The 16,258-nt window shown below is 40.1% G+C and overlaps 1 protein-coding gene across 3 annotated transcripts in view; it reads left to right on the top strand.

Moving 5' to 3' along the window:
• Positions 1-1,102: 1,102 nt before the first annotated feature.
• The window catches only part of LOC126846669 (serine/threonine-protein kinase tousled-like 2), a 37,310-nt gene continuing 22,154 nt past the window's right edge, over positions 1,103-16,258 (top strand). The window contains exons 1-2 of one of the 3 annotated variants that reach the window (XM_050586402.1): positions 1,103-1,801; positions 2,165-2,240. In XM_050586402.1, coding sequence (XP_050442359.1) covers positions 2,210-2,240 — 31 coding nt within the window. In that variant the 5' untranslated portion in view covers positions 1,103-1,801; positions 2,165-2,209. Of the gene's footprint in view, positions 1,802-2,164; positions 2,241-9,965; positions 10,442-16,258 lie in introns of those variants that run through there. The other 2 variants (XM_050586411.1, XM_050586387.1) reach the window with 2 other exon arrangements.

The following is a 16,258-nucleotide window of genomic DNA, read 5'->3' as shown; positions in this document are numbered from 1 at the left end:
ACAGAAAATTATAAAAACAATACGCGATTTTTGAAACTTAACAAAAAAACAAGTCTAAAACGAATAATTTCTTCAAGTTACGTTAATAGTAATAATAATTTGTTCAAGTTATATGCTAATCGAAAGCATATATTTTGTCAGTTGAGATCAAGGCGAAGGAAAAGAAGAAGATGCGACAACGGCTATTGGGTACTTTTCTATACATAGGTATGCCATCGAATTATACCTATAGTTAAATTTTTTTTAAAAATTTAATACATCCATTTTTCGAGAAAAATATATTATATAAAAAACACTAATTTACCCTAAATTAAATAGTATTGAACAAAATTCTGGTATACAAATATTCTTAAACATTTCCTACACTTTACCCAACGCCGTTATTAATATCGAACGTTTAATAACAATAATAATAAACGAACATCTAAAAACCATAATATGAGGAGTGATTTTGTTCAGAAGCCAACATTTTTTGAGCCAATGGTCTACTTTGCTTTCGCCGAGTACTTTTGTACGGATCTGATCGAAATTCAAATGGAGATAATCCCGTTAAAAAAAAGTGTGCGAATATTTTTGATGGGCTTTTTGAAGCGCCCTGTACACACGCGGAAGTACGTTGCCGGGTTGTTGAGCTTGTCCCGGAAAAACGACAACGGCCCGCCGCCGGCATTGGAGAAATATTCTGCTGCGGGTAAAATATAATAAAAACAAAAGCGGAGGCCGAGTACAGATAGTGGCCGGCGGATTGGGGGGGGGGGGATGGGTTTTTTTTTATTTTCGCAAAGGGGCCGAGTTAAGATGTGGTGTTTTTCGGGCGAAGCGTTCGCGTTTTATTTCCAGGGGTGGTGCCCGTCGTCACCTGGCCGGATCGCGCTACGCTACTAAACTACGCACACACCAGTCACTAACCCAAACGGGGCGACGAGCGGTGTGACCGAGCGGAGCGAGCGAGAGAAGGTGACGTGCCGGGACGGGACGGGGTGAACGCCGTGAGGCGGTGAACGGGAGGTGGTGGTGGTGGTGGTGGTGGTGGTGGCGGAGACGGAGGCATCGAGAGAGCAAAACCGAGGCTCGGTGTCGGTCGACGGCGCGCTGTTTATTAATTCGGCCGGTTTAGCCGCAAACGCATGTTTATCGCCGCGTGTGTATTGCGTATTCGTACCGGCAACTCGCGCACGCACAAAAACCGTCATCGCCGCCGCGCCGCCTTCGTCTCCCGACCTCCTCCGTAGTTATTATTTGCTATTAGTATTTAGTCGTGATCGCCTCCTCTTCTGTTGCACGTCGTCCGCCGTTTTGTTTATTTAATTATAATTTTTTATTTATTTTTTTTTTTTTTGGGAGTTTTAAAAATATTTCACTCGTACGCGTTTATTATTTTTATTCGTCGCCGGTTCGACCGTCTGCGTTCTCTTACTCGCGGTGCAATAATAGTTTTTTAACAAGTGTGTCTCTTGGTGCGTTTGTCGTGTGCGATCGGTCTTCGTTTCGATAAGTCGTCAACATAATCATATATACATAATAAATATAATAATAATGTTTGCGGCACCGACACGGAAAGCAGCTGACTCGGCCGCTACCGCCGCCGCCGCCTCTTCCGCCTCCATCGCGGTTTCGCGTGCTGCCCGTTGATCGTCTGTTTAAGTGTTTTTTTTTTTTGTTATTCTGTTGCCGTCAAGGAACGTCGTTTATTGCATGTTGTGCTGTCGCCTTGCCGTAGTGTCGCGTCGTCCGGTGCGCGCTTACCTCCGACGGGGCTTGACCGGTCGCACCAAAACGGCGGCCCATTCGGATAACAACGGTAAATAGCTGATGCTGTGTTACACGGTTAATTTAAAACGCGTCGGCCCCCATTTACTACACAATATTATTATGTTTACCCCTTCACTTGGTTCGTTTTACACTTGCCAATAGATAAAATATTATCTCGCATATTATTTTTGGCAATTCCGTATATTATCGTTTAGTCTCCCCGGCGCCCCGATTACACTCAAGCGGCCGTCGCCGTTGTTATCAGTTTTTTTGATAACGTTTGCTATTTATTATATATACATATATATGTATATATATACATATATTTATGTATAATATATATATATATATATTTTTTTTTTTACTCTCCCGACCGTTTCACGCACACTTAATTCGCGATTCTCGTTTTCAGATTGCAAATGAAACAATATATTTGGCGTTATGAACTACTGACGGGATGACTGAGCTCCGTTGGCTATCAGGAGGTGGTGAGTACATTGACATTTTCCTTGGGTTTTTTTTTTGTTTTTTTGTTATAGCATTAGGTCTGTCGGCTATAAGTCGACCGAAAGCGAAAACCCTAACGAGATAATTATTATTACAAGTAACCGCCACGTGGCGGGGGGCCCCCGTTCGTCGTCGTTTTGCATGTAGTATAATAATAACGAATAATCCGCAAAAAAAAAAAAAAAAAACATCTTTAATAAACTATACCATTGTAAACGTGCGGCGCGACCGACCGGGCTATTAATAATCAGTGAGGCCAACTTGAAAAACACATTATCCAAGACGTTCGGCCGATCGTGTCGTTTTTTTTCCTGTTCTAAACGAGAGAGAGAGAGAGACGGACGTCGGACGAGTCTTCTCGGCATGGAATGGCGTTCGGCGGTCGGCTATTATGATTGTACCTATATATTATTATTCGAGGTGCACACTGCAACGATATTGTATAAAAATCCATCTCCGTAGGCGTACTCGATTTTGGTGTTCGTTCGGCGGCGGCCGGGAAGGGTTAACGCGTTTCGACGACATTCTTTTAATCGCGCGCATTACAATAATTATTAGTATAGGCCCAATATTAGTAGATCTCGGCCCCGTTACACCGTGTCCATTTTGTATGTTTCGGTATTGTTTTACCCCTCTGAAAAACGCCCAATCGATAATATCGACCATCATCAAGTACAATACTTACCGGCGGCCAACGCTACAGGGTGACCCACGCGACGGTTCGTTGCCTAGACCGGCGGCGTGTTCTTGTGGGGCTTTCGCCGCGCGGGGCCGTTGAACTCGAGTTACAAGTGTGGCCAAGGCCGGTGACACAATCTCGAGCAAGAGCTTTAAGAAATGAGCAGATCTATGGTTGAGCTTTTATTGAAAAAAAAATATGGGTTTCGCCTTCAAATGGGCCCATCCGAGTTGTTCTCGGTTTTTATCTTGTGCGCCGTGATCGGTTTTTTTGGAGTGCCTCTTAAGTCCTCCTCGAACGAACGGCTTAACGTCAATTGTTGGCACGTTAATACACTCGTGCAACGTTGGCGACGGGTTGTATCATCTCGGACTAAGAACAACACGGCGCGTCCCGACCTAGTTCATTTGTTTGGGATATACGCAAGCTCTCATATTTTTAAAAAGTAAATACAAGCGATTTTCGAGGATAAACATTTAAAAAAAAATCGATAAAACTGTTTGTTCGCAATCCGACAGTCTCAAACGTCATATTAAAGTAAACACTGGTATACTAGAGTTTCACGAAGTCAGGTATTGTAAAAAAGGTGATTTAATTTAAAATTAAACAAAAAAAGGTGAATATTTAAAAATGTTTTAACGAAAATACTACGACTAAACGAGAATCTTATATAGAATTTATTTTTTTTATTGTTACTTAATTTTCCAGTAAGCTATATGCATTTGAAAATAATACTACTTACCCAAATTTAAAAAATTCGATATCTTGTCTTCGGTTTGAGTTTAAAAAAAAAATCACCTTCTTTTAATCTTTTAAGGAGTAATAAGTGTATGCAAAAGTCAAATGAATTTCTATTTGTCGTGGGCTACCTCGTATATACTTAAGGGCTCATAGCTTCAGCTTTCCACACACCGCCTCTTGAGATTTTTTTCTTATTTGCACTACCTAGTGAGTTTTATTTTTAAAAAAAACGCGCCTAAACAATTGTATACATATAAACATTCAACAGTCTGGTTCAATGTATGTCTTACCCTATATTATAGCTTGGCTTTGATACACGCATTAGCGGTATGACTTATATTAGATGTATATATATATATATATTTTGAAAAGCTATTTTTTTCTTGACATTAGGGTGTGTCTGAGCTACCCCCCCTTGGTTTCTTCCGTATGTGCAACGCTTTGAGTGTTGTACAACTCATCAGCAATCTCATCCGGCCGCCGCGTCCATTGATCGGCCGTCGACGTGTGTTGCACACACTGTACATACACACTGCCTAGAAAACGAATACCGCATTCTCGCACAAACGTTCGGCCGTGGGCAGAGCGTGGAGAGGGCGGGAGGGGGTAGGTTAAGATTTAAAGTTATCCCCCGGCCGAACAAAACGACACACCACTCCGGGGTAGTAGCCGCCATCTTTGTGCGTAGCCACCGACCCCTCCTCTACCCTCCCGCCGACCCAACCTGTTCCCCTCCGTCCGTCTGCGAGAGGGGCGAGTGCAATGGTTTCGAAATCAAAGTCAAACGGCCTCTGCCGTTGCCGGGCAAATCCTCTGGCCCGTATGTCGCACAGGGTGTATATATATATATATATATTATATATTGTGTCGCGGCCCGCCGCCGCCACACCGATAATGTAAAACGCCGCTCTTCGTGTTCACCCACCACCCTCCGACTCCACCTGACCCTCTCCTCCACCTTTTGCCGGTGTCGCCTATCCTTTTGCTCCGACGGCAGCTGCCGGTTGACTGTTTTGTTATGTGTGTGTGTGTGTGTGTGTGTATGTTGAAATGCGATCAATAAGCTTCGAAATGTTTGGACCGACGATGGCGTATGACGTTATACATTTGTAAAAACGTATATCTTAAAACGGGCAACGTCGAAATATTATTATTATTATTATTATGTAGAAAGAGAGATTGATCGATACACGACCGGCGGCAAAGTAGGTCATCGCGAAACGGACACCTCGATTTTCTCCGACGTTCTCTCGACGGATAAATCACGATATTTTACTAGGTATTTATCGTTTGTGTTGTGCGTCGTATTCTCGTTGGGAAAACGGTTGCGCCGAGCAAAATCCAACGACGGCCGTTGTGTAGCAGCGGATCGGCTCTCGAGAGGCCTGACAAGCCGCGGCGGCGGCGCGTTGTCCTTTTATATATTAGATTGTTTTTATCGTTGAAAAATCCGACCGTATCGCGTGCCGTAGTAACTGCCGGCGGCCGTAATTTCGCTGTTATAAATATCTAATCGGCCGCGTGGCAACACTGCTGCCGGTGTGTGTGCCCCCCCGTGCAACATACGCCGTTCGGAAGGTCGTTGAATGGCCGTGGATCATTGTCACACGGCGTGACCGGATAAACGGTCGTCGAGCGTTCCTTTCCTTCTTCTTCCCCACTTCGGGCGCCGTCGCTCTCCCTACCCGCCGCGAAGCTTTCCTCTTATCACGCGCTCCTCGCGCACACCAGCTGTTTTCCGTTAACGAATAAATATTTAGATAGTAAGTGAACGCGCACCGTGTTCTAGTTCTGGTTTCGACAAGATCATCAAGTTACATAAAAAACATAATGAAAAAAAAAAAAAAAAACTACTCTCAATTACTGCTGTACGCTAAATTTTTGTTTTTTTTTTTGGTTAAGGTTAAGGAACACCTTGTTAAATTAAAAAAACCGTACTGCTGTTGTACGTCGAGCTCGTTGTTTCGGTATACTCGTCGGTAATTGGTATCACTGAGAATCCGATAGAGATTTTCAAACGGTATCCCCCCCCCCTTTGTATTTTCCCCAACGAGTTAATGCCGGACGATACGATCGAGCGAATTAAAATAAACCTTAATTGCTATTAGTCGTTAATTAATTTGAAACTTATATTTTAATACCTCAAACAACGGTATTTACTCACCGATTGATGTCGGTTGACGGGCATTCCGATAAATATTATTCGATTTAGGGCCACAATTAAAACGATTTAATATTAGTATATTAGATATTATATTTGATTTGTGACTTCCTATTGTGCGGCACCTAAATAAATAATTTCAACTTACGTGACGTATGAACCAATTTATGTTATTTTGAACTAACGCCTATAAATTATTCCCTAAGATGTTATGTTGCTTTAATTGAAACTCACTTCGGTACTAATTCGATTATTCATTATTTACAGTGAAATATCATCATTATCCCGATTTGTGTATTATTTGGACTTTTTTTTTTTTAAATAATATTACAAAATTACCATTGCGTTGTTGGCGTATAATCAATCGGCGGTCGTTGTTTTTGATAAAATATGTGTTTACTGTTGCGGTTTTTTTTTTTTTGTTTGTTCTTTAATTTTACCACACGGCTAGTCTGTTATCTTCACCGATAAACTGAAAAACGAATACACATGTAATACATAATATATTAATAATACATTTCGAATCCCGAGTATAGTATACTGTTCGTTGCCGGCGTGAATGGTAATTGTATAGTAATATACGATATATTTTAATAATAATACTTGTAGTGTGTGTATGCAAAAAAATGTACGTGGAAATAACAACAGCAACCAGTTTGGCGGTCGTCCGTTATGTCTACTTTTTTTTTTTTTCTTCGCGTTCCCCCTCGAAGGATTGTGAAATCTGTTATATTATTATTTTTTTTTCATTAAAATGAAATGTGGCAACGCCGAAGAGAATCAAGAATCAAATTCGCTAATTATACCGTCGACGGTCCTTGAGGTATCTTTTTTTTTCCCCTTTATTTCACCTCTGCCCCTTCTACTACAACTCATATACACACACATTCGAACGCTTCCCCTTTTTTTGCGCTGTCGACCGTATCGAAAAAACAGTAATAATACATTTAAAAAAAAACTGCGCGATAACTCGAATGTATTACATTTAATAATAAGGTAAGTGTCGTATCACACACGCGTTTATTTTGTTTACAATAATTTTATTAAAAAAAAAAAAAATAATCGTCAGTTTTTATTATAGAAAAAAATCTGAAAAACTGATTGGATCATAAGTATATTATGTCTTATGGTACCAATAAGAAGGTTCACGTTCATTTTCTTCAGCAATCAGCTGGTTTTCTTATCAATGATATCCTTTCTTTTAATCCCTCCACTCGCTTTCCCTCCCCCTCTTCTCTTGATGTCGCCAATTCAAGTTAAGAAGTCACTCATAACGCAATTTTTCGACTGACCTCCAGCCATATGGAATTTTCATATGAATAAAAAATTCCCTACGAAAACACCTATTCGAAACCAACACAAAAACTGCCCCCCCCCCCCCAAACTCACTGGGAAAAAATAAACTTATTATTAGCTAAGTGCTAAATAGCGCTAAGCTAAGTAGCGCAAGCTGACGTTTTTAAAATTGAATGCTTTGACAATAAACTACAACAAACGGATTTTGTTGCTTAATTTTAAAGTATGGCATTTTTCAAGCGTAATTTATTTCATATTACTCATGAATGTAGTAAAAATTAATCAGCACAGAATGTAATGAAATAATGTAACCCGGTACAAAAATAATAATGTCGTTACTACCCAAGACTACACAAAGAGTATTATGCAACTAGTGTCTGATATTTATTTTCAAATCTTATAACGCAGTTAAGTCCCTTTGTTAATTTTCTTACCAAAGCATGTTCAGCATTCACCATTTACCTAGGAACAAACTTTTATATAAATAGTTTAGTTACGTAAGTTTTATTCTATAACATTTTTCGCCATAATCATGAAACTATTAAAAATGCAAAAAATATATATCTAATTTAAAGAACTTGGGTACTAGACTTTACCCAAATGCTACTATGCTATTATTATTGGCGGTGTGCAAAGTTTATCGTTGTCATTTTGACGAATTTGGATGTTTTCACATATTATAATACCACGAATCGTAAAACAAAAGTAACGATTACTCCTTACAAAGTTTTGAGTTGATCAATTATTATTGCACTGTAAGGTGCAGTCGTAAACGATAAATCGTAAAAAGATTTAGGTCTAGGAATATTGTCGTTAACATTAACACGATAATACATAATACATATTTTTATGTAAATACCAATTATATTTGTTCAGCTAAAACGAAAAAAAACTCACTGGGTATAAAAAAAATATGGCCAACAAGTTGGGTCGTGCAAAAATCTGACAGTTGGAGTTTTGTAAAAATATTTTCATTTTTTCTTCCGTCCGACTGAAATCAAACGTCAAATGGTTTTTAATCAGGGCAGTTTTTTGTTTTTTGGTAATAACATTATTTGTTCTGATCCTAACAAATCAGCAATCAAAGGTGATTTCTTTTAGTAACAACTGCATAAACCCGATGAACGTAGAGCACCGGGGCGTGGGAGGGTTTTTCATTGTAACGCGGCTTTATCGGATGCCGCAGCCGGCACCGGTAGGGACCGCATCGAGACATGCGGTACGGGCGCGAGCCAGACATCAGACGTGCCCCGCAGTGCCATGCTGATAAAAATAATCGTAGCATTACCGTTCGAGCCGGTCGCAGTCAGCTGACTGCCCACTCAGCCGTGCCAGCGGCGGCGGCGGCGGGTCGTGACGTCACACGAATCCAACGTTGCCAAGTCGTGCCCCTCCACGACCAAACGCACCTTTCCACGTCGTGCGTACCGTTTCCTTCCTCCGTCGTTATTTCAATTTTATTCTTTTTTTAACTCTTAATAATTCTTATTCTCTTCTACGTTTTTATTCCCGAATGCGTTTCATACAGCAATGCGTATATATAAATGTACACACACACACACACACACACACATCCAACCATGTCTGTATGTATATCATTAATAATAATAATAATAATAATAATAATAGTATGGTATACCTTTCGTGCGTTTCTCCGACACAAATGTAATATTATTATTATATTATAATGTACACATTTCGGTTCTACGGGTCGACATTACCGTTTGCCACACGACCGGGAGGAGTCGCCATATTGGACTCATCGAGGATTTTTATTTACGCAGCCACCGTGTACTGCATTAAATCACATCGGTCGCAACGACCAGCGTGATTCAATTTACGCCATTTGCTCGGTTGAAAACCGACAGGGCGGCGCCATCTTTTTTTTATTTGTTATTATTTTGTACGGTTTTATATTTGTCTCTTAATTCTTTCAGGGGCGGTAGTTAGTATATTAACCCTTTTTGTTATGGCCCTTGGGGGGGTGGTGGTGGTTAAAGTAGATAACCGCTTATATAAAATATAAGTATATATTATAAATTATTATATCTCCTTTTCATAAATATATATTTTTGGCGTTGGTTAGAAGTGATATCACATAAAAATAATAAAATAGTCAACTAAGCACACCATTAGAGCGTGTGGGGTTACTTATTGCGTTGATTTCTCACTTGTATACCCATATAGTTAGTTGTATCGCATATTTGTTTTATCCAATCATTTTGCTGACTTTATCATTTTTTAGCTTGCCTCTTAAAGGTTTTTTTTTTTTTGGTGACACATCTTGCCCTTCAAAGAATTGAAGTTAAAGAATTATATTTTGACCGTCGAGAAGGCGTTAAACATGGACAACAAGCTTTTGGGTTTCGTTGGATTTTTTGTCGATCGCGAAGATAATTTTCAGTGATTGTTTCGGTACGATTTCCCGACATAATGATTTGTGTGGGAGGTGGGGGGGAAGGTGGTGCGAAGGTCGAAGTGGCGGGTATTGTGCGGTACTCGATAGACGAGAAGAGCAGCAGTGGTGGTGTTACAGTACCTAGTCGGAGTGAAAAAAAAATATATAAAATTGTGTAGAGCTCTGAAATGATGTTAACCGAACACAGGAAAGGAATGCACACACACACACACACATACAGATGATAGACACACATACACATACACACAACTACTATATTATGTATATAATAATAATAATATGTATATAGAGAGCGGCGGCGGCGGCGGCAGCTGCCCGTGTGCACGACGGCACACTGTCATATTTTATTTTATATATATTATATCGTCAGGAGGATATACCATAGTCATTATTCCCATTCCGAGTCCGGTCATCGGGTCGTGCGGGCTATAGTTATCGTTTTACAAAATAATAATAATGCAAACCGCTGAAGTCGGCGAGCGCGCGTGAGATTCTTCAAACTATGTACCGTGATGTTTCTTTTTTGATTTTTTCAACGTCAAACCCAAGTCATATGTTGCGTGCGTTTTCTTTCTCTCTCTTTATTTTTTTTTAACGTTTTTCCAACGTCGCCTGGGCGAATTTCATAGTAAAATCAATATTATCGCGTCGTGTGGAAACTCGGACTACGATGAGTAGCAGTAGCACCGATTGAGCTGTGTTGTCGGAGGCGGCGGTGGGGTGCGTACACCTTCCCCTCGCGTCTGTACTTCCCCCCCGGTCCATGGAACAGCCGCAGAGTTCATATTGTTGCGCCGCACAGTGCATATGTCGTGTTACCTTGTGTCGCCGTCGTCAGCACCAGCAGCAGCGGCCGGTGCGCATTTATCGATGATGTATTCCCAAGGTTAGTGTGTGTGTATATACTCTATACGATAAAAACTGCTTCTCGCTATTTTGAATAACTAAAAAAAAAAAAATTGGTCGTCTCGTCTTTTAACATCATCTCGATGCTCTCGGGATGGGATTAGATTTACAACGGAAATCCGCCGCGCGCGTTTCAGAGTTGACAAGATTTGACCACCTTACTCGGCTTTTGTCAACTCTGCGTTTTACGAATCGTCGGTCAACAATGGCGACGGCGGAGAAACGTTGTCGTATAATATGTATTGTAACAATATCGTTGTGTGTGTGTGTGTGTACAAAACAGTAAGCACAGCCGCGAGAAAATCAAGACGAGGAGGGTTAGGTTAAGGCTATGGCGAGGGGGAGGGTTTGCGTCGTATTATTTTCGGACGACCGCCGATCGATAGTTCGCCTCGACCTCTCTCACTCTCTCACCCAAACTGTTGGTTTATTTTCTTTCTTTTTATATTCATACGACCGTTTGTATTTTTTTTTTTTAATTTGTACCGACTCTCCGCTGACGTGAGGTCTCTTCGCTCTTTCCCTCTTCCAAATCACCATATTTTGCCATTCTTACCTTCTACCGCCGGTATTGTCTGCTCTCCCCCCCCCCCCTGTCGTTAGCAACCAAATCCGTAAATGGCCATAATGCGGATCGTTAAACATAATAATACAAACAACGTTTTTCAATATTCTTAACATGTGCCGTGTCGCCGCCGCCGCCGCCAGTGTGTGTGTGTGTGTGTGTGTTTTAATATACATATATGATATATACACATGTATTAATATGTGTATATATATATTTTTTTTTTTATCGGCCTCCGGCAACGGATTCCATAGGTCGTCGGCGTACGTGGCAAGTTCGCAGCGTTCGTGGAAACGGCTATACGGTCTTTTGTCTCTATGCGTTTGTCAGTGTATGATTGTGTGTGTGTGTGTGTGTGAGAGAGAGAGAGAGAAAGAGCGATGCGATACAACAAGAGAGCTGTGTGCTGTGATCTGGATAAATGTATATATGTATATATACATTATGTATGTTCGTATACCACCGGCCCCGTAACAACAATGGCCGCTGCTCCGTCGATCGGCCAAAGTTGCATATCGCCGTTGGTCGCATTCCTGTGCGTGTTATTTTCGCCTCTCTAACCCAAATTGATCGAATGGGTTGACGATCGCGCGTGTTATTCACCATCTACAATATGCATTAACAATACTTAGTAATAATTGGAACTGCTAAAAAATAAAAAAAAATTACAACAATTGCTATAAAATGACCATCACAGTGCAAATGAGGGGGTGTTTGGGAATCACTGCAACTAGAGTTAAAGTGATAAAAATCACTCAAATAAACGCTTTGATGCGAAACTGTAGATTGGAAAAAGAGGTACAATCGATAATTTTGTAGACAATAAATGTGTTTACAATCGCGTGATGTCGATTTTTGGGATCGAGCGTCATTTGAGTTTTAGGATCTGTGACACAAGCGTGACGACGGTTTTTTTAAATTTTTAAACAAATTAAAACGTGTATTATTTTTATGTTGTGGATAATCTACGGACAATTTTCACTGGTTTATTAGAAATAAAGGGTTAATGATATTTTTTGGGTTTACTCTGTACATCGATAGTATTAACTATTATATCTAAATACTATGCGACATCATTTTTGAAATAAATCGGGTTTTATCAAATGTGTACATTTTTGGTGATTTTTCCTCGAAATTATGCGAAAAGGTAGGTAAACGTTTTTTAAATTTTTTGGACTTGTAAAACTCTCAAGGCTCAAGGCTAAAAAACATCATTGTATAACCAGCACCTTTTCCGTTTCGTTTCTAAGTAAAAAAAAAATACGCACAAAAAAATAAAAAAAATATGACCTTTTTATATGAAGTAGTCAGTTTTTAATTAATCAGTTGGTTATTCACAGCTTTGTATGCCGCGTTAAACGTCTCTTAGTTACACGCGAATCATAAATAAATAAAATAAAAATCATATAATAATTTTATAATATGGCTTATAACGCGGTGTATGAAACCCGGCTGATAAACGCGGACGTCGTCATTTGCAACTTGCGCAAATATTTACATTGAAAATAACTCGACCACGGTTATTGGCTACCCGAAAAACGTAACCAAGGTTACTTACGCCGACGTGATTCATAACCACAAAAATCTGTTTGGTTTATATTTTGATATATAAAATATTATCGTTACGATTCGCTAGCTTTGCCTCATCGATGTTATTATTATCTTAAATCATTTACTCTATACTATAGAATATTACACTATAGTATAGAATGACCTGTTTCATGAACCCTGTCGGTTTATTTTTGTGCGTCTCATGTTTTTTTTTTTACACAAAAAAGTTGATAACGTTACATCCAGGGGTGTGAATACTACTCATTAAAATTACTAATAACATACACGTAATATGTATATTTATAGAAATATATCCAATGTAGTGAATTACAAATCACTCATTTATTATAGTCTTAAAGCGATAAATATCCGATTTTAATTTTGTACTTTTTGTTTTTTTATTACAACATCGGAGGCGATTACATAAAAAAAATTACCTTTAAACCAAGCCTATCGTGACACGTCTGCGACCAAATTAAAATTCATCACATTAAAACAGTGTTAAAACGTATCTATTTTGTTTAACAAAGTTCAATTTGATTTTTTCCTGTAGCTCTGGTTTTGTAATTGTCTCCAAAGTTGTAAGCACGTATAAAACAAAAATGTAAATAGCCTTTTGCTTAAAAAAATTACCTTAAAACGCTACATGAATTCTGAATTCAACGAAGAAAATAATTTTAGTAAGAGTGTTAATAAAACGCCGAAAATTGTATTTTTTTAAACAAGCCAAAATATATCTGACACCGGGGGATTCGGCGAAGAAAATGCTTGTATTATACCAGTATTTTGGGTTTTGTTCCCAAATTATTGGGTCGACGGATGTACAGTGTCGTGTCATCAGCTGTTTGTTATCGGTATTTTTTTTTTTATCACGGTAGTAAACAGTAGTCCGTGTGGAGTTTGACGTTCAGTGTTGTTGCTACCGTCGACAGGTGAATTACCGCCGTTGGCCGTATTAATATGATTGCCAACTTATCGAATTTTCCAAACGGCAAACCAACGGTACCCGTTGCTCGATTATCGCGCGCTAGTTCCGTTGACCCCCGACAGAAGACGTGTTGTTCCGTTTTGCTCGGGATAAATAGATTTTCGGCTTAAACGCGCCGGCAAAGAACAACGGTTTATAAGAATAAAAAGTCGCCGCACGGTTCATCGTGGTATTATTGTAATTTAAAAAAAAAAAAAATCCCCTGTCGTTCACGTTTAATGTAAAAAATATCACTGTCCCGTTAAAATAATCAAGAATATAGACGGATCGTATTGTCGATAGTACTTGCCAACTAGTAGCGGGTGTGAAGAAATGACACCGTTGAGTAGGCCTTTTTTTTTAAAAATGGCTCGCTGGCCAAATAAACAACAGTTGGCGGCAATCTAGTTCAAACATCTTTGTTTATAACACATCAAAACTGTACAAATATTGTAAAAATAAAAATGGGTATCGCAGAGGTAGACCGTGATCGGCTTGTGGTTACCTCGGTAGCCGATCGCAGTGGTAATAGAATAATCGTTGTTAATTGAAAAGGAATCCGATACGGAATTATAATAACAATCTGTTACCAGCGTTACCACACAGGTTACACATTCGCACAATTTTATTGGCCTATCCATTTGTTATCGATAGCTGTAGTACATCAAGAGTTTCGTTTGAACTATAACTCAAAGTATGTTAAAACAGTGTTATATCTCTTACTCTATCAGTTGTATTCATCATCGTGTTGTCGGCAATACCAGACGTGAATGCGCACTACCAAAAAAGTAATCAGTGTATCACTGGTAGTGCGCGTACAGTGTCAGTTGATGCTCTTTTTTTAACTTCTACGAATTTTACGGCGAAAATCCTCATTTATATACTATAGTCTATACTATTATCTACGTACAAATATGGCCAGGCTGAACAAACGACGTATTTTTTTGTTGTGCATTTTAGCGTTTTCCAAACTGGCCTTATTTTTGTCCTAAATTACCACTGGGTTATTTGTTTTGGACTAAAAGAACACATCTTAATGAGCTCGGAATAACGAAAATCCTTGTTATTTAATAAAAAAGCGAAAGTAGATTCGAGACTGTCGACTAATATTTCAAGCTCTCTGCTTATTATGCCGGTGAAAATTATTATAAATACAATTGTATATAAAATAATATTTGATTCGTCGGATCTGCAAACGAGACTCGTTTGAAATGTCGTTGACGATGATGATAATAATGTCAAGAGTGCGTGTGTGTGTGTGTGTGTGTGGCAATAAGAGTGGTATATTGAGAGGCGATAGTGTAAATAATAAAATACCTCGAATATAACAATACTGTTTTTTTTTTATCGTTCGTCATTGAAAACAATAAGTCCGGAAATTTTATAGAATTAAAAATGGCGTTTCGCCGTGTGTATTAAACTATACATTGTGTGTGTATGTCTACTGACTGAAATAAAAACTACAACCAAGTAGTTCGCCGTTCGGTCGCGGCCGGAGATAACGGATTCGGCGAATCCATATTTTAACTGTTGTTAATATTTCTAAACTACATAAATAAAATATGTTATTATCGATTTTCAATATTTTTCGTGTTGGTTTAACTTTCTTCGAGCACAAACACAACAGTCGGTTGTCGTCCGTACATCGTTTTTGCGCACGTTCAACAGCGTCTGGGGTGCGTTCAGTCGGAATATCCTAAACGCGACCTTTTCACCGCGTTTTTGTGGTACTACTGTTGCTGCCCTATATTTACTTAGCCGTAAGTAGCATAATGGCCATCTGCCGGGCAGGTACGTATAACGTAATGATACGTGCCGGGATTGTCGGTTTGTAACCAAGTGTTTCATACCAGGTATTCGGTAACCATCGTGGGCGCGCGTCCCGGGCACAACACGACGGCGGCTGCCGTTTCCGCCGCCGCCGCGTGTTCTTCCTCCGAGAGTTGGGTGGTGCGGCCGCAATGTTTTACTTATGCACGGCCGCCATCGCCGACAACGACACACTGGCTTTACAGTTTACACGTACACACACACATTATTATATGTATAATATAAAACGTCGGGAGTTTGCTAGAATAGTAGTGCTAGTGTGAATCGATCGTTTTCTCTCTTGGCACCCGCCGTCCCTCCCTCCCGACCACTCACCACCGTCGTCCGCCTTTATAACGTGTATTATCCCCTTCGTCACACTCTTCTTCTGTGTAATACCTCTCTGAGCCGCCGCCGCCGCCGCCTCCGTGTCACGGAATCAGTCCATCTCCCGGCCGGGCCTCGCCGGAGACGACGTTGGGCGGCGGCGGCGGCGGGGGTTCGTGCCCTTTTCCAAAACGGCAACAACGCCGCGCGTTTCCCGACAACGATGACCTCCCCTCCGACCAGCCGAGAACCCCTCGCGCGCGTGGTTGAAACCTTGACGACGACAATCGTCCGATTCTCGTGTAAAAATAAAGACCACTTCTCTCTCGATATGGTCCTCCTCTTCCGCCCGCACTCTCCGGTCATCTCTTTATTGTTATACATATGTATAGAATAATTATGCAAGTGCCGGCAACGTCGCATTCGTATGTGTGTGTGTGTGTGCTCTCCGATCGCACACAAGGATAGTCGGATGGATGAAAATGTCCATAATTATAATATGTACGGCATCCCCCTCTGAAGGCGCTGCCTTGTTCATGCCTAAAATAATATATTAATATTATGCCCTCCCCCCCCCC

The sequence above is a fragment of the Adelges cooleyi genome, unplaced genomic scaffold (genome assembly GCF_023614345.1).
Source record: "Adelges cooleyi isolate 19-005CV unplaced genomic scaffold, UGA_ACOO_1.1 ACOO_flye_CR_arks_rails_tigmint_CR_PRNA_108, whole genome shotgun sequence".
NCBI lineage: Eukaryota > Metazoa > Arthropoda > Insecta > Hemiptera > Adelgidae > Adelges > Adelges cooleyi.
The sequence above is the reverse complement of the archived record's forward strand: the minus strand, read 5'-3'. Positions and strand labels throughout refer to the sequence as shown.